This window comes from Callorhinus ursinus, unplaced genomic scaffold, assembly GCF_003265705.2.
Source record: "Callorhinus ursinus isolate GAN/ISIS: 27379988/994484 unplaced genomic scaffold, GSC_fseal_2.0 scaffold9, whole genome shotgun sequence".
In the NCBI taxonomy this organism is placed as follows: Eukaryota; Metazoa; Chordata; class Mammalia; order Carnivora; family Otariidae; genus Callorhinus; species Callorhinus ursinus.
In genome coordinates, this window is record NW_027397071.1 from 7,044,305 (window position 1) to 7,070,818 (window position 26,514).

The following is a 26,514-nucleotide window of genomic DNA, read 5'->3' on the forward strand; positions in this document are numbered from 1 at the left end:
CCTATTGTGGTATTTCTTTGATTTTCTCTTCCCATTCTTACTAGTCAGTATTTAGAATCCATGGATACAAGTTATAGTATTTTCTTTATCAAGACTTTTGGGAGCAAAAGCCTACAAGCAGGAACTTTTCTTCTGTAAAAATTTATTCATTTGTTTATTGAGTGAGGGGCTTGGAATACAATGGTGAAGAAGAAGACATGGACTTAGTCCTTGTAGGATTTCCAGTTTAGTAAAGGAACATACAGACAAATGAATAGTAGTTATATTGAAGCATAATGTGTTAGGTGAGATAATTGGAAAAGTATGGGGTGCTATGGACATAGGATGGTACCTCATTTGTTTTGGAGTGTCAGAGACAGTTAACAGAAGTTGCTTTATGGTATGTATAAGAAATTCAGAATAACATTTTTACGATGCTTTTTGGTTACAAAGTATAATTTGTTATTTCATATGATCAGTATAATAATCTTGTGAGGTGGTAGGACAAGTTTGTTTACTCTTGTTAGAAAAAGGAAACTGGAGTTGAAGAAGGTTAAGTAATTGGGTAAGGTCCCAGCCAGTAAGTGTGGCAAGCTAACACTTAAATCCAGGTATTCCATTTCTTTGTTTACTAGTCTTCCAATAGTAAGAAGTCGATATATATTGGCTATTTTTATTATTATACTAAACAGTGCCAGTTCACCACAAATGGAGTTGGGAGAATTTTTAAGAAGCATGACCATTCTCCTCATTCTGAGTGAGGCATCAGCTTTTAACATCCAGATGAAAACATCCTAACTAGCATAATCTTGCTGGTCATATCTTTCACTATAACATATGTACAGGTCACATATTCACCGTTGTTCTGTTGTAAGTTCCTAGCCATTAGCTTGGGAATCCCCATGACTTGGAAAGTTTGAAATGTGTCACACTTGGAAAGAGAAGTTTATTTCTTTTAAACATCTGGAATTCTTACAAGTGCATCACAATAGTGTAGGCTTATGGAGAAATTTGTGAGAAATTCTTTCCATGTGAATCTTATCGGGTGTGTGGCCTGCTTATGATACAGTGAATAAGCTTAGCATCCAAATACAAAAAATCAGATAGGACCTGATTTATTCAAAATAAAATAAAACTAACAACTTATGTATGCTTCTGTATTTTCAGCTGTTTTTATGATTCCCCAGTTTTTACCATTCTAGAATCTTGTAGAAGCTAAAAGCAAATTTATTTCTTTAGTTCTCGATTTGCTGGTGTAACTCTGGAATCTAAAACTTCGAGAGAGTTCACTAGTACTACTCTCCTGATAACATTATTTTGGGCATTCTTTAAGAAAGGATTGGTATAACTAACTATATTATAATTCCTGATTCTTTTTTTTATTTTATAAAAAATCCTGTAAGACAATGTAGAAAATACAAAAACATTGGAAGAAGAAAAAATTAAAATCACGTGTTGTATTACCTGTATTTAACTTCTTTTAATATTTCTTTTTTTTCCCCCTGAATCTTAGTTTTTATCTATTGAATTTGTACCAGGAATTATTCTTATTAAAAATTGTCTTAAGATATTTTTTGTGATTCTTACCTAAGTTGAAAATTACAATTACAGATATAAGCCTTCCAAAGTCAGCAGCAATCTGTTATACAGCAGCACTATTGAAGACAAGGACTGTTTCAGATAAGTAAGTATTGAAAACTAGAGTAATTCAGAAAGACTACTAAACTCAAGGTGGGTTTCCCCTGCTATCTGAAAGTTCACTTTATGCCACTTCACTTTTATAAAACACTTGCATTAATACCTGTGTTTGCTAACTGAAAGAAATCCGAACAGGATGCTCACATTTATGAAATGGTAATTGCTTCTTCCCTTTACACCATTCCAGCTTAGGAAAGGTTTCTTAGGAACGCTCTACTTGCAGATCGCAGGGGAAACCTGTATTGTTTTTCACCACTGACTTTAAACAATGCTTTTTCCTCCCTATTTCCTTTTGAATAACCCTTGATCTCATGGGACTTTGAGGCTTCTTACCAATGTAGTGAGCATGATTTTTAGAGCTAAATAAACCTGGATTCCAGTTCACAGTCTGCTGTATACCAGCTGTGGAACTTTGGGCACGTTAATCAGTTTGAGTCTCTTCCTTTCTGTAAAATGAGAATAATGATACTGTAGCATGGTTGTGTACATGGAGTACATTGTAGCTATGATGATGATAAGGTGTGTGGTAGGGAAATAGTTTCATGCTGTCTGTTCTGAGATTATAATTCTACATTATTCTGTTTCCCTTGTCTTTTTGGCTGTCCTTAATGAATTTCTCTTTATTCCACAGATAAGATTTTCAGAAACCAAAGGGCAACCATTTTCTTTTGCCTTAAATTACTATGCCTCAATATGAATTAGAATGGAATATTCACAGTCTGTTTCCTCTCAGTGAAAATTTTATAAGAATGTACCTCTATTTCATGAGATTCTCTGGATGTCCCTATGTAGCATTTCTTATTTTATCACCTTTCCCAGAACGTGCCAGTGGACTTGTGAGGGCTTTCACTACCTAAACTTGAAGATTTCCATTTCTTATGCTGCCCTTCTTTATATGTTGACCCAAGGGCTTTATTTCATGTTTAGTAGTTATTTGGCTTTATCTTTGGCTTTCACCAAAAACCCCTGCTTCAGAAAGTTAGATTATGATCAAAATCCATGGATTTTTATATTAATTTTTTCATGTTGTGGTTTTCTTACAGATTTTCTCCTGAAACAGCTTCCAGAAGAGGGCTAAGCACAGCAGAAATCAATGCTGTGGAAGCAATTCATAGAGCTGTGGAATTTAATCCTCATGTTCCAAAAGTGAGAAATTTTATGATGAAAATGCTACATTTATTTGAGTTTATCAAATTCATGAAAGTATGTAGACCAAAGTTTGGGTCTCTATAATTCTAGTCAGAATTATTTCAGTCTGTTATATATTGTTTTAAAGATTTATTTATTTATTTAAGAGAGAGAGCTCACATGAGCGTGCACGTTGGGGACAGTGGCTGAGGGAGAGGGAGAGAACCCCAAGCAGACTCCACACTGAGCACGGAGCCTGAGGCAGGGCTCGATCTCATGACGCTGAGATCACAACCTGAGCTGAAACCAAGAGTTGGACACTCAACCGACTGCACCACCCAGGCACCCCAAGTCTGTTAAATTTTGATACTTATTGACTGTAAAGGGAATCTTAAAGACATACAGAGAGGTGAATAGTAGTAGTTCACTGTAGGCTTTGTAATTGCTCTCAAAATAAAATTTGAAATGTGTTCACTTAGCAGTTCCTTTTACTTTAGTTACAGAGAAGAAATAAAATGGCGTGGTCGTAATAAAAGATCATTCATTTTTCAGATCATTAAATCAAATTTCCCGTTACTGTAAAAGCTTTTTACATCTAGACAGATGCCTGCGTTTTGAACTAGGGCTAGATAGACAAAGACTGAAGACAAATAGATTAAAATAATCAATGATAGGAAACAGATGTGGAAGTTCCCAGAAAAAATGCCGAGTTGATGTTTATTTAGTCCCAGATAAAACTATACCCATCTCATTTGTCTTTATATTGTACACCCTGCAGACATACAGATTATTAGTTAATCTTCGTGTCTTGTCACCCAAGATTAAATTTTGGGTTTTAGAAGTAATGCTTCATGTTAAGAAGTATAGAATATTCAAGAATAGGTACCTTTATTACTAAATGTAATATAACTATTGATTCCAGTATAATGTGCGTTAATGGAATTTGGAAGCAAGTAAACATTAAAGAGATTAATCTCTAAAAGATTATCTCCAAGAAGTGGAAGTTATAAGTCTGTTAGAGTAAATATAGGTAGAATCAAGAAAATTACTGAACAGTCAACAAATATTCATACCATTCTCTTATTAACTGACACTGGTCCCATAAATTTAAATAAAAATTTTATTATGACTTATATTACACATACAGCAGTGTAAAAAGCAGAAATGTGCATCTTAGTGATTTATTATAAAGCAAATGAGAGGAAACTACTACTGAGGTCAAGAAACAATATTGCCAGTCCCCAGAAACCCACCTGCCTGCCCTTTCCCGGTTATACCTTTCCCTCCTGCCTAAAGGTAATCACTATTCTGACATTAATTATGTTCACTTTCTTTTTTTCCTATACTTTTGGTTTATACTTTTTATTGTTGGCTTTATAAAATAAGGAGTGGTTTCTCTCTCTCTTTTTAAATTCTCTGGAGTAATTTATGTAAAATTAGAATTATTTCTGCCTTAAATGATCAGTAGAATTTGCTGATAAAGCTGTCTGATTCTGGAGTTTTCTTTTCTTTTTTTAAAGATTTTATTTTTTTTAAAGTATTCTCTATACCCAAGGTGGGCTTGAACTTACAACCCTAAGATTAAGAGTCCCATGCTCTACCAGGTGAGCCAGCCAGGCACTCCTGATTCTGGAGTTTTCTTTGTGAGAAGGATTTTCATTACAAATTTCATTTCATTAGTTTAATAGGTTAATTACAAGTTTAGTTTCTTTAGCCATTCCATGACATTCAAATTTGTTCTTGTGTTGGTTTTTGTTGTTACATTTTTCTAGGAATTTATTTCATCAAAATTTTGAAATTTATTGGCACAAAGATTTCATAAAATCCTTTTGTTATCTTGTTAATGTTTGCAGGATCAATTGTGATATCCACTGTTTAGTTCCTAACACTAGTTTTTTTTTATTTTCTTAACCAGATTCCCCAGGGATCTATCAATTTTATTAGTCTTTGCAAAGAACCAAGCTCTGGCTTTATCAATCTGCTCTACTATTTGTTTCCTGCTTCATTCATTTCTGCTCTTTATGGGCTTTTTTCAACTTTCTTTGGCTCTATTTTATTATTTTTTTATTTCCTATATCTTTTTATATAGGTACTTAAATTAACACATTATTTTCCAGACTTTCTTCGTTCTAAAATATTTGTTCAAGTCGGTAAACCTCTAAGTACAATGTTAACTGCATTGGATAGCAGTATTTTTTGTTTAATTTAATTCAACATATTTTCTAATTTCCATCTTGATTTCCTCTTTCTAAATATATCTTTAGAGATAAATTTATTCCATTTAGCTGTTTCTTAATTTCCAAACATGTGAAGATTATCTTTTTATCAGTGATTTCTAGCATAATTGCATTATGGCCAGAGAACATACTCTATGATTTCACTCCTTTGAAACATTTTTCAATTCTTGAATTTCTTTTTATTTTTCACATCTCTTGTGTTAATTATAGTTTGTGATTCTCTGCCAAAATTTAAAATATACTTTTTTATCTCTTTGAAAATAGTTTAAAGTAGTTATCTTAAAGTCTTTCTCTGATAATCCACATATCTGGAACTTCTGTCTGTTTCTATGTGTTTTTTTCTGCTACATTATTTCTTCTTGTCTTGTTTTCTCTTATGCCTGATTTTCTTTGACTACGTACCCGGTATTTTGATGTAAAAAAAATGTAGAAATAACTTGAAACCTCAGATAATAGTATCGTCCTTCAGAGAGGATTTTCTTTGCTCTTACATGCTTAGAAGAAGCAACCAGCAGGACAGAATCATCTTAATTCAATTTCAGGGACTGATATTTTCTGGTCTCCCCAGATGACTAGAAACTGGGCTGAAATCCATGAATGTCTGGGTTTATTTCTTGTTCACTCTTATTCCTAGGATGAAGCTTTTCTGGGTCCCAGTTTAATCCTGAGGATTTTACCAAGGCTCTCACTCTTAAAACACCAGGAACTCCTGACTTTTGTTCCTTTAACCTTATAAAACTGGCATAAAAAATGAACAGCCTCTTAGCCATCTGGTCCGGAATTGGCAAATGTTGCTTCTCTTATTGCTGCCTTCTTTGGACTATGTGTTAATTCCTTACCCTTTGTTAATTCCCTGATGTATTTGATTAGGTTTTTAAAAATATTTTGTTGTTTGAGAGGGTTGATCTGAATTATCCAGTCTTCAATTACTGGAAGCAGAAGTTTGAAAATCCTTCTATATGAAATGCTCTGCTCTCTCATGCTGCAGAGTGGTTAAGAGAATGGATTCTGCAGCTACACTGCCGAGGTTTGAATTCTGGCTCCATTACTTCCTAGCTGTATGACCTGGAACAGGTTACTCAATTTCTCTGGACTTGAGTGACCTTGTGTATAAAATGGGGCTAATAATCCTTATTCCTTAGAGTTGTTATTAAGATTAAATGAGTTCATATTTTTAAAGTGCTTAGAAGAATGCCTGACACACAGTGAACATTTCAGAAGTGATTTTTATTGTTGTTATCCAGGATAGTGTAGAAATCTGTTCCCCCTTGAGAAGGTAAGCAGCAGTTATTAATCAGAACTATTCAAATTAAATACATCCCTAAGGTGTCTAAAATTTTTTTTTAGTTCCCACTCAAAATAACAAAATCTGCACCCTGTAGTTGTGGACTTGTTTTCTGCTTCAAAAATGCTCTCATGCAAAGTGTATTCTCAGCAGTAACAATTCTGATAATGTGCATTGTGCATTTGTCTTCAAAACTACTGCTGGAGGCACTTGGGTGGAGGGAGGGTAGTAGAAATCCCAGGCATTGCCCTAGTTAAATTAAATTGTTAGATAGAGGGGTGCCTGGGTGGCTCCGTCGTTAAGCTTAAGTCTGCCTTCGGTTCAGGTCATGATCCCAGGGTCCTGGGATCGAAACCCCGCATCAGGCTCCCTGCTCGGCAGGAGGCCTGCTTCTCCCTCTCCCACTCCCTCTGCTTGTGTTCCCTCTCTCGTTGTGTCTCTCTCTGGCAAATAAATAAATAATCTTTAAAAGAAAATAAACTGTTAGATAGATAAAATATATTAATCTCCAGATTGAATCTGCTTTAGAGAGTCTATAATGCTTTTAGGGATCCTTTTTTTTTTTTTCCCCACTTTAAACACACGAGAAGTTAAAGAAGACCTAAATAAATGGAGATATGTACCATGTATGTGGATTAGAAGACAATATTGTTAAGACCACAGTTCTCCCCAAACTGATCTGTAGATTCAATCTAATTCCTATTAAAATCCTATCAGGCCTGTTTGTAGAAATTCACAAGCTCATCCTAAAATTGATAAGAAGATGCGAAGGACATAGAATAGCCAAAACAATTTTGAGAAAGAACAAAATTGGAAGTTACCCAAGTTTACCCAATTTCAAGACCTTTTTAAGCTATAGTAGTTAAAATAATATTGGCATAAATATTAAAATATAGATCAATAGAAGACAATAAATAAACCTGAAATAAACTCACTTCATGATGATTGATTTTCTTTTGTTTTTAAAGATTTCATTTATTTATTTGAGGGGCGGGGAGGGTCAGAGAGAGAAGCAGACTCCTCGCTAAGCAGGGAGCCTGATGCGGGACTTGATCTTGGGACTCCGGGATCATGACATGAGCCGAAGGCAGTTGCTTAACCGACTGAGCCACTCAGGCACCCCATCAATTGATTTTCAACAAGAATTCCAAGGCAATGGGTGCCAAGGATAGTCTTTTTTATGGGGCTGGAACAAATGGTGCTGGAACAATCAGTTATCTATATGGAGGAAAAAAAAAGAAAGAAGAACCCAGACCCTTCCTTCACACCATTTACAAAATTGAAGTCAATATGGAACATAGATCTAAACGTAAGAGGTAAAATTACAAAACTTAGAGAAGGAAACAGAAGAAAATCTTTGTGACCTTGGGTTAGGCAAAGATTTCTTCAAAAGCATGATCCATAAAAAAGTGGATAAATTGGACTCCTTAAAGTGTTTGCTCCTCAAAAGACATCATTAAGAAAATGGAAAGCCAAAGACTAGGGAAAAATATTTGCAAATATACTGTTAAAGTTCCATATCCAGAACTTATAAAGAACTCTTACAGCTAAATAATAAGAGGACAAACAACTTAATTAAAAAGTAATTAGCGGGGTGCCTGGGGGGCTCAGTGGTTAAGCGTCTGCCTTCGGCTCAGGTCATGATCCCAGAGTCCTGGGATCGAGCCCCGCATCGGACTCCCTGCTCCGCGGGAAGCCTGCTTCTCCCTCTTTCAATCCCCCTGCTTGTGTTCCCTCTCTCGCTGTATCTCTCTGTCAAATAAATAAAATCTTAAAAAAAAAAAAAAGTGATTAGCAAAGGATTCAATAGTCACTTCACCAAAGAAGATATATGAATAGGTAATAAGCGCATGAGAAGATAGCATCATTAGTCATTGGGGAAATACAAATTAAAAGCACAATATGATATTACTTTATACCCACTCAAATGGCTATACTCAGACTGACAAAATCAAGCGTTGGCAAAATGTGGAGAAACAATAAGTTGCTGCTGGGCATATAAATTAGTATAGCTACTTTGGAAACAATTTTGTAGTTAAACATATGCTGGCCTTATGACCCATCAATTTCAGTCCTAGATATCTACCCAAGAGCAATAAAAACTTATGTCCATACAGAGACTTGTATGCAAGTGTTCATAATAGTATTATTCACAATAGCCCAAAACTAGAAACAGTCCAGAAACAGGTGAGTGAACAAATAAATTGTAGTTATCTCCATACAATGGAACACTTCTTAGCACTAAAAAGGAATAAACTATAAGTACTTGTAACAACATAGATGGACCTCAAATACTTTATGCCAAGTGAAAGAAACCAGACACAAAAGACAACATATTATATGATTTCACTAATATGAAATTTCTCAAGCAGGGAAAACAATAGACACAAAAAGCAGACCAGGGGTTCCCTGGAGCTGGGGATGGGAGCATGGATTGATTGCAGACCAGCGTGAGGGAGCTTTTTGTGGTGATGGTTGCACAACTGTATAAATTCATTAAAAATCATTGAACTGTATATTTAAAATGGTGAATTCTGTGACATGAAATACATATCTCAGTAAAACCGTAATATATAATTTAATATAAGTATGTATTTAGTATATAATGTGTATATACTTTAACATTTTTAAATCATTTCTATTTGTAGGTAGAAATTTAAGTATTTTCCCCCAGCTAAACATCAAAGCCAGTTGACAGTTCCACTCTATCAAAATATCTAGCTAAGTAGAATGGTGCTATAAGCCTTACAGTATTGTATGTGGATACACACTGTAGGCTGGGTATTTTTAAAGAGGATCATTATTAAGGTTTTTTGGAGAAAATTTAAGCTCCAACAACTTAGATAATATCCCACCTAAATAACATTGGCGTTATATGAACTAGAGAGCTCTGGTCTGTAAGGCCATTTTTGCTAGGGTTTTACAAGTGATGAAGTATGTACTGATTCAGATCCCCCCTCCACCAATTATGTTCTCTGTCCCTGTCTTTCAGCTGGAGCCAAGGAAACATAAAGGGCTTTAGGAGTTTTCTTCCTCAAACTTCAACTGCGGGTTGTGATAGCTTATTTAACCTAATGAACAGTGACCTTTACATACATACATACATAAATAAATAAATAAATAAATAAATAAATAAACAAACAAACAAATTTATTACACAAATTTGTCAAATGTTGTATGACTCTTACCAGTAAAATGACAAAGGATAAAGCTATTTTAGCAGGAAATATTTTTTGGCAACTCTCCACATAACTACAACAGAAATGGCTGCAGGTCGAGCTGTGCAATTTGTTAAAGCTGGAAACTATTAGAAGCGCAATAGAGAAAGATCACATAAATCTCTTCAGGCTATGAATTCACTTTAGATATTTCATTAATATCGATTGTACAGATTTTTTTAATCTACTGAATGAATTTCAGTGTACAGTAACTATGATAGTAATAGCAAAAAATTAGAACAGCATGTTTTCATGGGTTTTGACTTGTTCTTCATTACCTAGCTATGGCTTTGGTTCAAAATTTTTTTTAGTCGCCAAACAAGAAAAAGATTGTGCATCTTTCAGCTACTATAGAAATAGGTTCTTTTTTTTTTTTTTAAAGATTTTATTTATTTGAGAGAGAGAGAATGAGAGAGAGAGCACATGAGAGGGGGGAGGGTCAGAGGGAGAAGCAGACTCCCTGCCAAGCAGGGGGCCCGATGCAGGACTCGATCCAGGGACTCCAGGATCATGACCTGAGCCGAAGGCAGTTGCTTAACCAACTGAGCCACCCAGGCGCCCTAAATAGGTTCTTTTTTAAGAGTAGAAAATGTTTCATACCTTTTGACTATTCCACAACACCATGTTTCAGTCATTCTAGTGTCTCATATCCTTTATTATCCAACCATCAGAGTTTTATAGAAGGTATTTTTTTAATTGAGATAATTCGCATGCCATAAAATTCACCCTTGTAAAGTACAAAATTCAGTGGTTTTTAGTATATTCTTAAGGCTCTACAATCATCATTACTATCTAATACTAGAACATTTTCATTGCCCCAGAATGAAACCCTGTACCTATTAACAGTCACTCCCCATTCTTTTTTTCCCTAATCTCTGGCATCCACTAATTTACTTTCTGTCTCTGTGGATTTGGAATCAGAGAATATGTGGCCTTTTTGTGTCTGACTTAGCATAATGTAGCATGTATCAATACTTCATTCCTTTTTATGTCTGAATAATATTCCATTATATGGATAAGACTACGTTTTCTTTATTCATCAATTGATGGCCATTTGGGTTGGTCCCACTTTTTGGCTATTTTGAATAATTATTCAATGAATATTCATGTGCACGCTTTTGTGTGAACATGTGGTTTCACTTCTTGGCTATAAACCTAGTAGCAGAATTGTTGGATCATATGATAATTCCATGTTTAATTTTTTGAGAGACTTCCAAACTGTTTTCCAAAGTGGCTGCACTGTTTTACATTCCCACCAGCAATGTGTGAGGGTTTCAACTTCCATACATCCATGCCAACACTTGTTATTGTTTGTCTTTTGATTATAGTTATCCTAGTAGGTGTGAACGGTGTCTCGTTGTGGTTTGGGTTTGTATTTCCTTAATGACTAATGATGTCAAACATCTATCTTTTAATGTGCTTTTTGGCCATTTGTATGACTTCTTTGGATAAAAGTTTATTCAAATCCTTTGAACACTTTTAAATTTGTCTTTTTATTGTAGAAGGTATTCTTTAACATTATTCTTATGGTAAGCTATTGACAGTCTTGACTGATATGGTCCAAAACCATTGTGAATCTCCATAGTTGAAAATACCACTATAACATAACTTCACCCCTGAAATGTAAATATGAGGATAGGTCATGAACCTTGCTGAGATGTGAATACTGAAGAGTCAGGGTTACTCATTAGATAAGTTACTCACATGTGTGCACAAGCCTCAGAGCACATGATTAAGATTTGTGCCCTAGCAAAATGATGGCTTTATAAGTCATGGATGTTTAGAGATACCAAAGATGATTGAAATTGTAAGTATTAAATCCATGAATGTCAGTGACCTATATAGATGTGATTGTTGACCTATGACACTTTACATATCCGTTAAAATAGTATTGTCCAGCTTTAACTTAGAATCTAAAAATAGCTTGCTGCAATATTTCATTGAAGGTTTGTTTCCTAAGCATACTACCACCAAATTCTTCTAAATTTTATTTTTATATTTAAATTTGAAATAATTATCTTTTTAAAAAGATTATTTTAGAGAGAGAGAGTGCGTGCCAGAGCAACAGTGCAGGGAAGAAGGGCAGAGGGAGAGGAAGAGACTCTCAAGCAGACTCCATGCTGAGCACAGAGCCCAACGTGGGGCTCGATCCCACAATCCATGGGATCACGACCTGAGCAAAACCAAGAGTTGGACGCTTAACCAACTGAGCCACCCAGGGGCCCCTGAAATAATTATCTTAAAAACAAAACCACAGGGACGCCTGGGTGGCTCAGTCAGTTAAGCGTTTGCCTTCAGCTCATGATCCCAAGGTCCTGGAATCGAGTCCCGCATTGGGCTTCTTGCTGAGCAGGGAATCTGCTTCTCCCTCTACCTGCCACTGCCCCTGCTTGTGCTCTCTCTCTCTCTGACAAATAAGTAAGATCTTAAAAAAAAAAATCACAGAATAGAAAGTCCAGAAATATATCTACATGTATACTGTCCATTGATTTTTTTTTAAAAAATCAAAGTTTCTGTTTGTATTTTTGCAACTGATTGGTTTGGCAAAGGATTCCTATTCAGAATATATATATATATAGGGTGAAAAATGACCAAAAGCCTTGAACAGATACTTCATAAAAGAAGACACTGGAATGTCCAATAAACACATAAAGGTGTGCTCAACATCATTAGTTATCAGGGAAATGCAATATAAAATCACAAGGTGCTGCTTCACACCTACCAGAATGGCAATAATTAAAAAGACTGATAAAATGGTGGTAAGATTGTATAACAATTAGAGCTCTGACACTTTGCTGCTAAACGTATAAAATGATACAACCACTTTAGAAAACTATTTGGCAATTTCTTATAAAGTTAAGCATATATCTCACTTCTGTGACCCAGCAATTCCACTCCAAGGTATAGACCCAAGAGAAATGAAACTATATTTTTCCAAAAAGAATGTGAACGTTCATAGGAGCTTTATTCATGATAGCCCCAAACTGGAAACAACCCAGATGTGCATTAACAAGTAAATGGACAAATTGCGATATATTTATTTAGTGGGGTACTATTCAGCAATAAAAAGAAAGATACAAGTAAAATACGGATGAATCTCAAAAATAGAGTGTGGTACAAGAGAGTACAAGATGAATGATTCTACTCATGTGACGTTGAAAGGTGAACTGTGCTGGTAAGAAATCAGAATAGTATTTGCCTAAGGTGGTCAAAGCAGAGAGTTAACTGGAAAGGAGAACTTTCTGGGGTGATGAAAGTATTCTGTGTCTTCATTTGGGTGTTACTTGTCCTCATTTGTCAAAACTCATTGAATTGCAGGAGTTAGGTCTGTGCATTTTACTGTTTTTAAATTATACCTCAGTAAAGAAAAAGAATTTGACTCAGCATGGAAAGCACTGTCAAAGTATCATGCCTTCTGATTAAATGCAATGATATGTATGAAGCACTTAACACAGTGTCTGAGTATCAGGCAAGAGTATTGATCATGGCGAGTATTGTTTTATTATACCTCCACTGCCATTTTCTCTTCCTGTTTAAGCTGTTCTGTGCACACTCTTTTCTTGTGAATATTATTTTAGTGCTTATTGGCCTTAGCATGTGTCAAATTTGGGGATTTTGTTGAGATAAGGTAAAGGTGAAGTTATTGAGACAGGAATTAACTAATTTGAATTAGTTAATACCCTGAAAATAATTTATTTTGTGTCTGGCAGGATAAGCTCTTGAGAGAAGAGTAAAGTAACAAACTCGAGCACATGTTTCAGAATATGTTATCTGTAGCTTTTAAAAATTATTATTTCTTATTTTACAAAAAAAGCCATTTTGGGTTGCCAAGAAACCAGACCATGCTTGGACGTTTCTTTAAATGCAAGGGGAATTTTAAAAATAAATTGATACAGAAAAGGAAAAATCCATTCTGGTTGATCAGAAATTGAAGCATGTAGGATGTTCTGAGTCCCATCCACTAACAGAAGATACCAGCTCTTTAGCAGCAAGCTTACATTTCATTGACCAAACTACCTATATTATAGCAGCATATATGAAGGATAAAAGCGGGAAACATGCACTTGATTGAGACTTAGTGGTATGGCGGGAATCAAAGGAGAAATGGGAAGTGGTGTTGAAATCTCTGACCCAAACTTAGGGCACAGAAAAGCGCTATACCTTTCTGTTGTGTTATGCTCTGGCCTAGGTGGACGAGTAGATATATAAAATGCTTATCTCTTGAGGTACTGCTCTGTAGGATGATATGGAAAGAAGTTTTCCTGTGGCAAATGCCCTCTCTAGTCTCCCTTCCTTTTCTTTTCAACATAAGATCACTTTCTCTTTGCTCCTGAAGCTGCCAGGAGTATTATGTTTTATTTCAATTTATTAATGTAGCAGTTCTGTTTACTTTCTTTCTGGGAACTGTCTTTAGTCTCCCCGCTAATACACATCCATGTGGACTCTTTGCATTCAATCTGCCTGTCCAATCTCATAGAATGTGCACTGAGAAAACTAATTGCAGAGATAAATTGGTTCTTGATGTGCATGACTGATCAAGAGCAAAGTACCTTAATTTCAGATGCCTTCAGAGAGATTTTTCTTTAACCTCTGCTTTTAAGAGGAAGATTATAAAGTATTATCATTACTTCAGGTCAGAATTATATTGCTTTTGGTCAAAAGCTGTTGTAAGATTTACAAAGTAATAGAAACGAAGTAATCTAAAGATAAATTATGAAGATCAAAGCAATTCAAAATTAAAGTGAATTTGAGTGTAAGCATAGGTATGGTTTTAGAGTAAAAAAGGCCTCAGACCATACATCATTTATGTCTTTTTTTTTTAACTATAACTTCGAAAATAGCTTTAATTTTTTTTTTAATTTTTAGGGAAAAGCAAGAGATTTGAGTGTCATTTGAGTATGTTATCCATAGTTGGATACAAATTGTTCCAACAGTTTCGGTTCTTTTCCAGATATAACAGTAGAGTGATTGATTTGGAGGTAATACGGAAGGTCCTGCAGCATATACTAGGTACCAGCCTTGGTTTATATCCTCAACTATATTTTATTTGCTGATAATTTCCAAACCTGTATATTTTAACTCTGGCTTCCTTCCTTGTCTATAGACTTGTATTTCTATCTAGTTGTAGAAATTTTTACCTGGGTATCTGATAGGTACCTCAGCCACTTCAGTGTGTCTCAAACTGAATTTTTTAAAAAAGATTTTATTTATTTGAGAGAGAGAGGCAGAGGAGCAGAGGGACAGGGACAGGCAGACCCTGTGTTGGGCACAGAGCTGATGCGGGGCTCAATCTCATGACCCTGAGATCGTGACCTGAGCTAGAATCAAGAGTCAGATGCTTAACCTACTGAGCCACCCAGGTGCCCCTCAAACTGAATTTTTTAAATCTTATTTTTAAGTGTCTTCTCCAATTTGCCTGTCCTTCCTTATTTCTGTATTTTGATTTATGGCTCGCTATCATCTTCTCATCATTAATCTTTACTTCTGCCCTTCCCAAACTGCCAACTCATAATCTTTGAAATGTCTTTCAGATCTAGCCATCTACTCCATCCCCTCTGTCACTGACCAGTGTATGCCCTCACTACCTGCTCTTTAAAAAATTATCATTATTATTATAAGAGTAATGAGTGCTTCATAAAAAAGAAATAAGACCCTTCAGAAGTTTGTAAAATAAAAAATCCAATTCTTTCTCTCCCAATTCTATTTCTCTCATGTAACTACTGTTTCTGTTTGGTTTATATTATTGCCAGACATTTTCTATGCATTTCTAAACATACAGGTAAAGATATAGAAATAATCTCAAATACTTTCCATCTTTTGCTGGGATGATTAAAACATATGTCTCAGTAGTCTCCCTGCCATAATCCCATCTCCATACTGGCCATCACCAGAGTTTTCTACCTAAATAGCAAAGCTGCTCTGCTTAAAGAGCTCTCTTTGTTCCCTATCACCTGTCAGATAAGGACCAACCCCCTAGTATTGCATATACAGAAACCCTTCACAGTCTGGGCCTGGCATCTGTCTCCAACCTTATTCCTTGCCACTTCTGCTTTGCTCCTTATCTTATTCCCTGGATTGGTCATGTCTTATCATGTCTCCCTACCTTTGTACATGTGCTTAATCTCTTCTCTACTTGGCAAGTTTCTACTCATTCTTCAGGATCTTGCTCATCTGTTGCCTCTTCTGTAGAGATGTCTTTACCATTTTTCCCAAGCAGAGAAAATGGCTCTCTCTTCTCCATTCCTTCAATGCCTTAATCATATCTTGGGTTTGGTTTGGTTTTGTTTGTTTTTTGGTCTGTTTGTATGTCTCTTCCTTAGTTCCCTAAAAAGCAGAACTCTTGTTTTACTTATTTTATGTTTGAAACTCTGCTTAACACATAACAGGCATTCAGTAGATGTTTGGTGAATAGACATGTCTGTACTTTAGATTTATTTTGCTATAAAGACCTCAGTTAGACAAACCAAGTTAAACAAAGTAAAATTTTAGATCCCATCACTTTTTGGAATTTTGAAGCCGTTTTACTTAACGTTTTATGAGTTTCACTTAATGTAATTATTTTTGGCCTTTTAATAATGGTAGTACAATTTCAGCATGACCTTATTTCTTATAAAATAACTCAGCTTTTTTTTTTTTAAAGATTTTATTTATTTACCTGAGAGAGGATGAGAGAGAGAGCATGAGAAGGGGGAAGGATCAGAGGGAGAAGCAGACTCCCCGCTGAGCAGGGAGCCCAATGCAAGACTCAATCCCAGGACTCCAGGATCATGATCCGAGCTGAAGGCAGTCGCCCAACCAACTGAGCCACCCAGGCGCCCCAAAATAACCAGCTTTTAGTGGAACACTATATAACAATTAAAAATAATGAGTTAGATCTATATAGAGATAAGAAGAGATGTACAAGATATATTGTGAAGTAAAGAGTTACATAAAAGTTTGATCCTGTTTTTAAGGATGTTATGTGTAAAGAAATCCAGACAAATATAAATTAGATTATCCTTTTCTCTTTATTCTTTTTATTCTCCAGTCTTTTTTTAAAAAAATATTTTATTTTATTTTAGAGAGAGCACAAGAGTGTGAGCAGGGGGAGGGGCAGAGGGAGCAAGCAGACTCCAAGCTGACTGTGGAGCCCAATGTGGGGCTCCATCTCACAGCCCTGAGAACATGACCTGAGCTGAAACCAAGAGTCAGATGCTCAACTGACTGAGCCATCTAGGCGCCCCTTTTCCCCAGTCTTTTAATATAGTATTTCTACTATGTAATTCTGCAGTGTTTGAATTTTTATGCACTAAGCATGTACTTTCAAAAGCAGAAAAAAACCCACACCAAACCAACCACTCTTCAGTTTTCAACCTTTCATATTCTTATTCACAGAAAAATAAAGTCTAGGTAGCAAAAGTTTGTTTTGTTTTGTTTTTAGTTTGCCCAGAGAGTTAAAAAATATCTTTAAGAAAAAACTGAAATATAAACATGAGTCTGAAGACATTTTAGCTATATATATCAGATCAGGTCAGTTAGTAAGTGTCTAAGTGCCTACTTTGGGAGTGGAGTGTGCCAGGTGCTATAGCAGAATATGAAGGATGTGGTTTCTATTGTGTAGTTACTTACAGCTTATGCTGGGTAGCAGAAATTCCTGAGTAGCAGTTTGTGAAGGAAATAAAATAAGTTCTAATCCTATAATTACCTATTTTATTTTATTTTTTTTAAGATTTTATGTATTTATTTGACAGAGAGACGGCAAGAGAGGGGTTTATTTGACAGAGAGACAGTGAGAGAGGGAACACAAGCAGGGAGAGTGGGAAAGGGAGAGGCAGGCTTCCCGCCGAGCAGGGAGCCCGATGCGGGGCTCGATCCCAGGACCCTGGGATCATGACCTGAGCCGAAGGCAGTTGCTCAACCAACTGAGCCACCTAGGTGCCCCTAATTACCTATTTTAAAGATATCTTCCTTAAACAGAAAATTTTCCCTTATATTTTGAGAGTGGAACTTTATTTCAGTGTCTTATTAGAAACTGAAACATAAGAATTGCTTTGTTTTAAAGTCAAATTGGAAAGGACATTTGCTTGTAGGTGAGATGTAATGAAAAATAAGATAGCATAAGGAAGATGTTTTTTTAATGATTAAATGGCAAAGATTTTAAAATAGAAACTCCTGAAGTCAATTCCTAATAAACATGCCATATGTTTGACTACTATCTGAATTGTCACTCAGATCATTAAACTGAAAATATATAGTTGCTGTTCAAAAAAGTATTTTCTTAACATAATTAGTTGATATATTCTCTAAGTTTGACTGAATAATTGTTAAGTGAATATCTTTGGCTTACCAATTGCTAAGTGGCTACCAAGGCAGGTTTAGTTTAAAGTTTCAGGGTTCTAAAACTCATTGAAAATAATTTGGGATACTTTGTCTCTTCTACCTGTAAAATGAAGTAGAATTTTAATAGAAAGGACTTGGTTTACATATTAAAACAGTTTTCTTCTGAAAATGAGATACCCTTATGATGGAGATTCCATTGTGACTGCTGCTTTTTTTTTTTTTTTTTTTTGCTTCCTACTGAAGAAGCTCTTAGTGCACTTGCTAAGAACATAAGGAGTCATGTCAGAGGTCAGCTATTTGAGTCCATTTTCCCACAGCCGCCTGGTGCGAGTGATCTTTTACTGTGTTTTAAAAAAATGGGCAAGGATTAGAGAGGATTAGAAAGAATATTACCCTCCTGAATATAGGCCCAAGGCACTAAGGGGAGAGAACCCAACCAGGCAGCAAATGGGCTTTGCTTGACCAGGACACAACCTCTGCTGCATTCCTTTAAGAAACTGAATGGGAAATGTTAAATCCCCAAACTGGATTAGTAAATAATCTCATAGCTTGTGACATCTGCTAAAATAAATTGATGAGCAGACTGCATTCTTACACTTTGAGGAGAGAGCCAGAGACATCAAGATTAACTATTATTTTTTTTCCAGCTTTATTGAGGTATAGGAGTAAGAGTAATTAAAGATGGGCATTAAGCTCAGTGAGTGTTGGAAAGGCACATTTCATAAAAAAGAAAAAATTATTTTAGATACATTAATACAGTACATACATATATATTGATTAGTAACCTAAGGCTTAATTTTGAAACCACCACACTTTTTTGTTTCTTCCTGCTTGTAGCAGTTTTACAGTGTTTCACAAGTTTCAGCTCAAATTTATGTTGTTTATCTCCTTAGTTTGTGTAACAACCTGAGGAACTTAGAATTTGAAGTTTGAGAATGTATCATTTACAGCACTTCTTAGGAGTGTTTCTCTTTCTATATTTTATAACAGAAGTTAGTGTGGTTTGGACCTTACGACACATAATTTGGTATCAAATTATGTAGAACCAAAGAGGTTGTTTCAAACTAGTCTAGTAGGGAAAATGTACTCTGGTCTTAGTCTTTGGAGGAAGTATTTAGCTAAGTATTTTTTGAAAAGTTTTGTTTTAAGTTGACCACTTTAATAGTAAAGATGATGTACAAGTGGTTAATTTTGTGTCTTTTTTCATGTAATTAGTACATTTAATTATACTGCTTTTGTTGTGGATTATAATATTAAGGTAAGTATTTTCTTCAAGACTTTAAGATATAATTTAATTTCATATGTGAGAACTGATAGGCCATAACTTCTTTAACAGGCACACTCACTAATTCCTTAAATGTGTCTTGCTCTAAGCGTTCTTAGCCTTGTTCAAGTTGGCCTGTATTCCAGTCTGCTGTATCTCCCTACCCCACCACCTGGTCTGTTCATCTACATTTTATACATCTTTATATGTCAGTTCATATCCCCAATTCCATCAAGTGGTTTATTTTCAACTCCTAAATCATAATTAATACCTCCTAAACATATAGTTACCACATGACCCAGTGCTTCCATTCCTAGGTATATACCCAAGAGAGATGAAAACATATATGTTCAAATAAAAACTTGTGCATGAATGTTTATTGCAGCATTATTCATAATAGCCAAAAGATGAAAACAACCAAATGGTCATCAAATAATGAATGGATAAACAAATGTGGTATATCCATATAATGGAATATTACTCAGCCACAAAAAGGAATGAGGTACTGGTATATGATATAACATGGATGTACCTTGAAAACATTACGTGGGGTGAAAGAAACCGGTTACAATAGACCATATATTATGTGAGTCTTTTTGTATAAAATAGCCAGAACAGGCAAATCTATAGAGATGCAAAGTAGATTAGTGGTTGCTTAGGGGGAATGGGGGTTAGAGGGTAATAACTAAAGAGGATGGGGGTTCTTTTTGCTGTGATGAAAATGTTCTAAAATTGACTGTGGTAATAGTTGTACTTATCTGTGAATATACTAAAAACCATTGAGTTGTATACATTTTTTTGAGTCATATACTTTAAATGGGGGAATTGTAAAATATGAATTATATCTCAATCTATTATAAAAAACTAAAAAAATTAATATCTTCTATCCAAATTCTTATATACATATACACTGTTTATACCGCTAATAAAGCACTCAGTATAGTCTTATTATAATCATTAACTTAAGAAATCTGTCTTTCTATTACAGTAGGAAGCTCCAGAGAATCTAGTGTTTCCTAACATAGTGCTTTGCTCTCAGTAGATATTAATTTAATTGAACTTATTCACAATTAAGTTCCTCCACCTGTAAGATGGGAATGAGAGAAAAAAAGAATTGAATGTCAGCACAAAATGTTGTTCCAAAATTGGATTTTATGATTTTTATACTTAATTCTCTTTTGGAAAAATAGATATTTGCTCTCACATTATTTCCTCAGCTTGAATTTCCATTATGTATTTAGCAAGGTCATACATAAGCCATTTATCATCTTATTTTTGCCCTTAGGAATATTCTGATCTTTGGAATTTGCATAGATGAGCATTTTATACACATGCTATCAGTGTGACCCTCTTGTCATCTCAACTAGCTTAATATTTGTTTTTTAACATTGTAAAATTTGAATCTACATTTCTGTGGGTGTTTGAACTTAACATAATTTAATTTTTCGTTTTTCTGTGGTGTGTCTTTGTGTGTGTTATCTTTCTAGTACTTACTAGAGATGAAAAGTCTAATTTTACCTCCAGAACACATTCTGAAACGGGGTGATAGTGAAGCAATCGCCTATGCTTTCTTCCATCTTCAGCACTGGAAGAGAATAGAAGGTGCTCTTAATCTGTTACAGTGTACGTGGGAAGGCAGTAAGTATTCTTTTCCAAATGTACCGCTAATCTCTTGGACTATTCATTGCATTCCCAGGCAGCCTTTTTAAATAAGATTGTCTGAGTTTCCCTAAGTATTGTTCAGATTGGTTTCAAAGTGAACCCAGAGGTGTTTATTTCGTTTATTGGTAGGAGAAATACTTAATGTACTTATACTGATGCCACATTTAGGAAGAGCAAAATGAGAAACTGTTACAGTATTCTGTCATATGTTCATTTAAGTTACATACTTGTAAGGAAAGAAAATGAAAACTTACATCCCTTGGTTTATAGGCTTTTTAATGTGGTTAAGTTATTCTAGTATTTTTTAAATTGGACTTTTGTTTAATTTTCAGATGTTTACATCATGAAACTATTTTCTTCACAACTAATATCAACTCTTGTTCTTTTTTTTAAATCTATTTTTTTATTATGGTAAAATACGCATAACATAAAAGTTACTATTTTAACCACTTTATTTTTTATTGTTTTTTAAAGATTTTATTTTTAAGTAATCTCCACACCCAACGTGGGGCTCGAACTCACAACCCTGAGATCAAGTCACACACTCTGCCGACTGGTTCAGCCAGGTACCCCCATTTTAACAGTTTTAAAATGTACGGTTCAGTGGCATTATGTACATTCACATTGTTGTGCAACCATCACCATCATCTATCCCTAGAGCTTTTTCATCATCCCAAACTGAAAATTCTGTACCCATTAGACAATGACTCCCCATTCTTCCCCTCTCCAGCCCCTGGTAACCATTCTACTTTCTGTCTCTATGAGTTTGACTAGTCTAGATATCTTCTATAGTGGAATCATACAGTATTTGTCTCATTAAATCAGGCTTACTTCACTTAGCATAATGTAGCATGTGTCAGAAAAACATCCCTTTTTAGGGCTGAATAATATTCCATTGTATGTATATACTATCCTTTGTTTATACATCCATCTGTCAATGGACATTTGGGTTGTTTCCACCTTTTGGTTATTATGAATAATGCTGCTATGAACATGGGTATTACAAGTATTTGTTCAAGTTCCTGCTTTCAGTTCTTTTGGGTATATACCTAGAAGTGGAACCTGTAGATTATATAATTCTATGTTTAATTTTTTGAGGAACTGTCTTACTATTTTCTGTGGCAGCTGTACCATGTTATATTCCACCAGCAATGCACAAGCGTTTCACTTTCTCTGTATCCTTGCTAACATTTGTTCTTTTTTTTCTTTTAATAGCCATACTAATGGGTGTGAAGTGGTATCTCATTGTGGTTTTGATTTGCATTTTCCTAATAATTAATGTTGTTGAGCATTTTTTTTATGTGCTAATTGACCATTTGTATATCTTCTTTGGAGAACTAGATTGTTTTTCAAGTAACTACCAGATCTCTTATTTGTAACTTCTTAAAGTCACTTAGAAAATGAAAAAGCTTAACCAAAATATTTTGTCAGTTGAATTCTTATAATAATTGTCTTGGAAAGTACACTCCTGCTATCAATAGAAATTCAAAAATAAATTCAATACTCATTAACTAGAATTGGTTAACCCCCTCAGTTCCCAAACTTTGTAATGAGGCACCTTGGGGCATTGTAGCAAATTCACAAGAATGCCATGGGATATTTTAAAAATTTTAGTGGAAGCACAGCAATACTCAACATCTGTCAAGCATCATTCAGACTGTTAGCTCTGCATAGTTCAAGGTTTCACCATTAGGTGGCTCTCCATTCTCTATTTCTTTTGATCCTGTCATAGCTTTGCAAAGCTGGGTTTTTCTTAATTGCTATGATTAAAAGAACTACCACACAAAAAAATCAGTGTGGAACAGGAAGTGAGGATGGCGGTGTCCAATCTGATTCCAAGGTCTGAAAAGTTATGTGGTGTCCAACAGGTACATACATCCCATTAGTAAGAAAGGTGATTGTTTAAAAAATGAAATAATTAGAGGCCCCTGGCTGGTTCAGTTGGTAGAGCATGCTGCTCTTGATCTTGGGGTTGTAGGTTCAAGCCCCACACTGGGTGTTAGAGATTACTTAAAAAAATAAAATCTTTTAAAAAAATGAAATAATTATTTTTCCCTTTAATTGACATATATATTTTCCCCCAAAATCACTGCTAAGTTGTTAGGACATAAACCTTTAAAGTTGTTTGGACCCACTACTTAAGTGGAATTGTTAGGTATTTCTTTCAGCCTAGGGGCATGAAGAGACATGAAGGGCACCATGTATCCTTAAAGCAAGAGAATTTGGGAACCTCTGCATTAACCACTTGCTAAGGGTCAGACACTGCGTGCCACTGACAATATGCAGATTAATGAAACTGGAACTACTAAAACTGAGGAGTGGAATGTCTTTGGGTAATTAGTCTTCCTTTTGATTTTTCTCTAGTAGTCAGTAAGCTCCTCAAAGCCAGGTCCTCTGTCTCATTGATCCTGTATGTGTCTTCAGTGCCTAATGTTCTGCCTGGCACATAGGAGGTTCTCAGTAAATATGTGACTTACACTGTATTTCATAAATAATCTTCTTTATGAACGATTTCCTAGTGTTACCACTGATTTGCTCTGTGCCTTTGGACAAATCCCTACTCTTTATTGTGGCAGAACAAAATTCATATTTTGACAAAAGTTTATAGAGCTAAGCACTAAAGGAAAAACAAAAACATCACAATTTTGATGAATACTCAGCTAGCTGAGTAGCTAATAAAGATTCCTTCTTTAAGAAGTCTGTAAGAGCTGATGATAATCTAGATCAGGGATGGGTAAACTTCTGTAAAGAGCCAGATGGTAAGTATTTAGTCTCTGTGGCCATAGTCTCTGTTATAGCTACCCAATTCTTGTAGCCTGAAAGCAGCCTTACATAATACATAAATGAACAAGTGATTTTAATATCTGTATTCTAATAAAATTTTATTTATAAACATAAATAGTGGTCCAGGTCTGGCCAAAGGATGATGCTTTGGTGACCTCTGATTTAAGTTAAAGTCTGCTTGTAGAAAACTTTGGTGATATCTAACACATGAAGTTAGGAGCCATTGAGAACTCTTGTAGGTTGCCAACAGTTTGGGTCACAACAGTTATACATGTTGCAATTTTATGAAGATTCCTGGAAGAAAAGGAATTCATACCCACAGAGTTAAGTCTGTTGTGTTTATAGTGAGGAGACAGAGGCAAGAAGGACCTAGCCAGCCTTACCACCCACTACTCCTTTTAGTTTTATTCCAGCCAGACCATTCTATTCTCCAAATAAGTCTTATTCTTCCTCTTAGTCCTTCTTTTGCTTACTTTGTTTCTTTCATCTAAAAGGTATCTCTAAAAAAATTAATAAATGCTATGTGAAAATTTTACAAAAGTATGTCTCCAAAGTAGCTTTGATCTGTAGTATGGGATGAAAGTGAGTCTGAATGGAATGTCAACTTACGTATTTTTTTTCTCAGCTTTTAGAATGATTCCATATCCATTAGAAAAAGGCCATCTATTTTATCCTTATCCCAGCTGCACAGAGACTGCTGATAGAGAGCTATTACCTAGTAAGTAAATATTCTAGTTTTCCTAAACTTAAAAGTAGTTGTGAGATTGTTTTTCACAGTATTTTCTCATAGCAAAAGTGCTGTTGGTTGAAATTCAGGATACTGTTTAAAATACTATTTTAGCCATTTCTTGGATGTAGTTGCATAAGTTCATTCCCATATGTTTCTGGGGTAAAATGCTATGTGAGATGCAATGAAGAACACAAAAGTTGAAGATATTAAAAAGAGCAGCCATCTTACAAACATTTGAAGAAGAGATAATACCAATCCTTCACAAACTCTTTTCAGAAAAGAAAGGAGGAAGGAACACTTCCCAGCTTATTCTGTGAAACCAGTATTACCCTGATACCAAAACCAAAGACATTACAAGAAAACTATAGAATGATATCCCTCATGAATATAGACACAAACATGTTCAACAAAATATCAGCAAACTGAATCCAGCTATATATAAAAAAGATTATACTCTGTGAGCAAGTGGGATTTACCTCACAAATGCAAGTGGCTTAACATCTCAAAAGGCAATGCATCATGTTAAGAGAATAAATGACACCAGATGCAGAAAAAGCGGCTGACAAAAATCCAACAACCATTCATGGTAAAAATTTTGAACAAACTAAGAATAAGAGAATTTCCTTAACCTGATAAAGAGCATCTATGAAAACCCCACAGCTGACAGGATACATAATGGTGATTTTATGATTTAACCATTGAATGCTTTCTCTCTAAGATTAAGAATAATGCAAGGATGTCTGCTCTCTGCACTTCACTTCAGCATTGTACTGGAGATCCTAGTCAGTGCAGTCAAGCCAGAAAAAAAAATAAAAAGGCATTCATGTTGGAAAAGAAGAAGAAAACTGTCTTTATTCACAGATGACGTCATCTTCTATGTAGGAAATCCTAAGAAATTCATAAAAATACTATTAGATCTAATAAACAAGTTTAGCAAGGTTGCAGGATATAATATCCACATATAAAACTCAGTTGCATATTTATATACCGGCAGGGAATAACCAGTCCAAAAATGAAATTTAGAAAACTTCTAATCACAGTAACATCCAAAAGAACAAACAATTCAGGAATAATTTAAATGGCTTGTATACTAAAAACGATGTCATTTGCTGGGAGAAATTTTAAAAAACTAAGTAAATGGAGAGACAGTCCATGTTTATTGATTGGAAAACCGAGTATTATTTATATGGCAATTCTCTCCAAATTGATCTATAGATTCAATACAATCCCTACCAACAAAAACTGACAAGCTGATCTCAAAATTTATACGGAAAGGTAAAACACTCAGAAGAGCCAAAGCTGTCTTTACAAAGAATGAATTTGGAAGGACTACACTTTCCAGTTCTAAAAAGAGCAGTCTTAGACTTAGGGGGAGAACCAGAAGTATATAGGGTTATGATCGCTGAGAGTCCCATTGAGTCCCTGCTTTCAGGAAGCCAAACTTCTCAAAAGAATGGTCTATACTTATTTGTCTCAGCTGCCTTATCCTCTCACTCTTCTCTGTGAACTGGTAAATTTCTGTGTAACTTTTCTTTTTATGATTTAACCAATAAGCATGCTGAAGGTTATAAACACTAGCACCATGTTTCCTTATGTGATATAAACCTATGCCAGTTTTTACAGTTCTGGGGCCATTAGAGCTCAAGTCTAAGAAGGAAAGTTGCAGTTTTACAACCAACAAACGTGGTGAGCTGAAAGGTCCAAACAGATAGATGAAAATTTAGGAGAGATTATGGATGTTGAGTATGCTGATATTTTTCTCCCAGGGTCTTTTATTTTCTTCCATCCTCTGAGATAAGTTATCTGTTTTTTTCTTTGAACTCTCAAAGTACTTTGTGGACTTCTTAACCTCCCCCTTCTAGATTGTAAACTTGAAGGCCAGGATTCTCTTTATCATCCCTCTATGTATCTCTGCAATGTTCACAATGTCTCTGTAATGTTCACAATGAAAATTGATATTCAGCAAATATTTTAATTAGTCAAATTTATTAATTTATTTTTTTAAAAAAGATTTTATTTATTTATTTGACAGAGAGAGACACAGTGAGAGAGGGAACACAAGCAGGGGAGCGGGAGAGGGAGAAGCAGGCTTCCCGCTGAGCAGGGAGCCTGATGTGGGGCTCGATCCCAGGACCCCGAGATCATGACCTGAGCCGAAGGCAAACACCCAACAACTGAGCCACCCAGGCACCCCTTCTTTTCTTTTGTTT

General features: G+C 35.2%; 1 protein-coding gene across 10 annotated transcripts in view; it reads left to right on the forward strand.

Annotated features, from left to right (window-relative positions):
- The window catches only part of ST7L (suppression of tumorigenicity 7 like), a 125,404-nt gene that overhangs the window by 78,876 nt on the left and 20,014 nt on the right, over positions 1-26,514 (forward strand). For 9 of the 10 annotated variants that reach the window (XM_073896132.1, XM_073896135.1, XM_073896133.1 and 6 more), the window contains 4 exons: positions 1,591-1,663; positions 2,721-2,823; positions 20,616-20,766; positions 24,200-24,292. In XM_073896132.1, the coding sequence (XP_073752233.1) occupies positions 1,591-1,663; positions 2,721-2,823; positions 20,616-20,766; positions 24,200-24,292 (420 nt within the window). Of the gene's footprint in view, positions 1-1,590; positions 1,664-2,720; positions 2,824-20,615; positions 20,767-21,264; positions 21,357-24,199; positions 24,293-26,514 lie in introns of those variants that run through there. The other variant, XR_012379319.1, reaches the window with a different exon arrangement.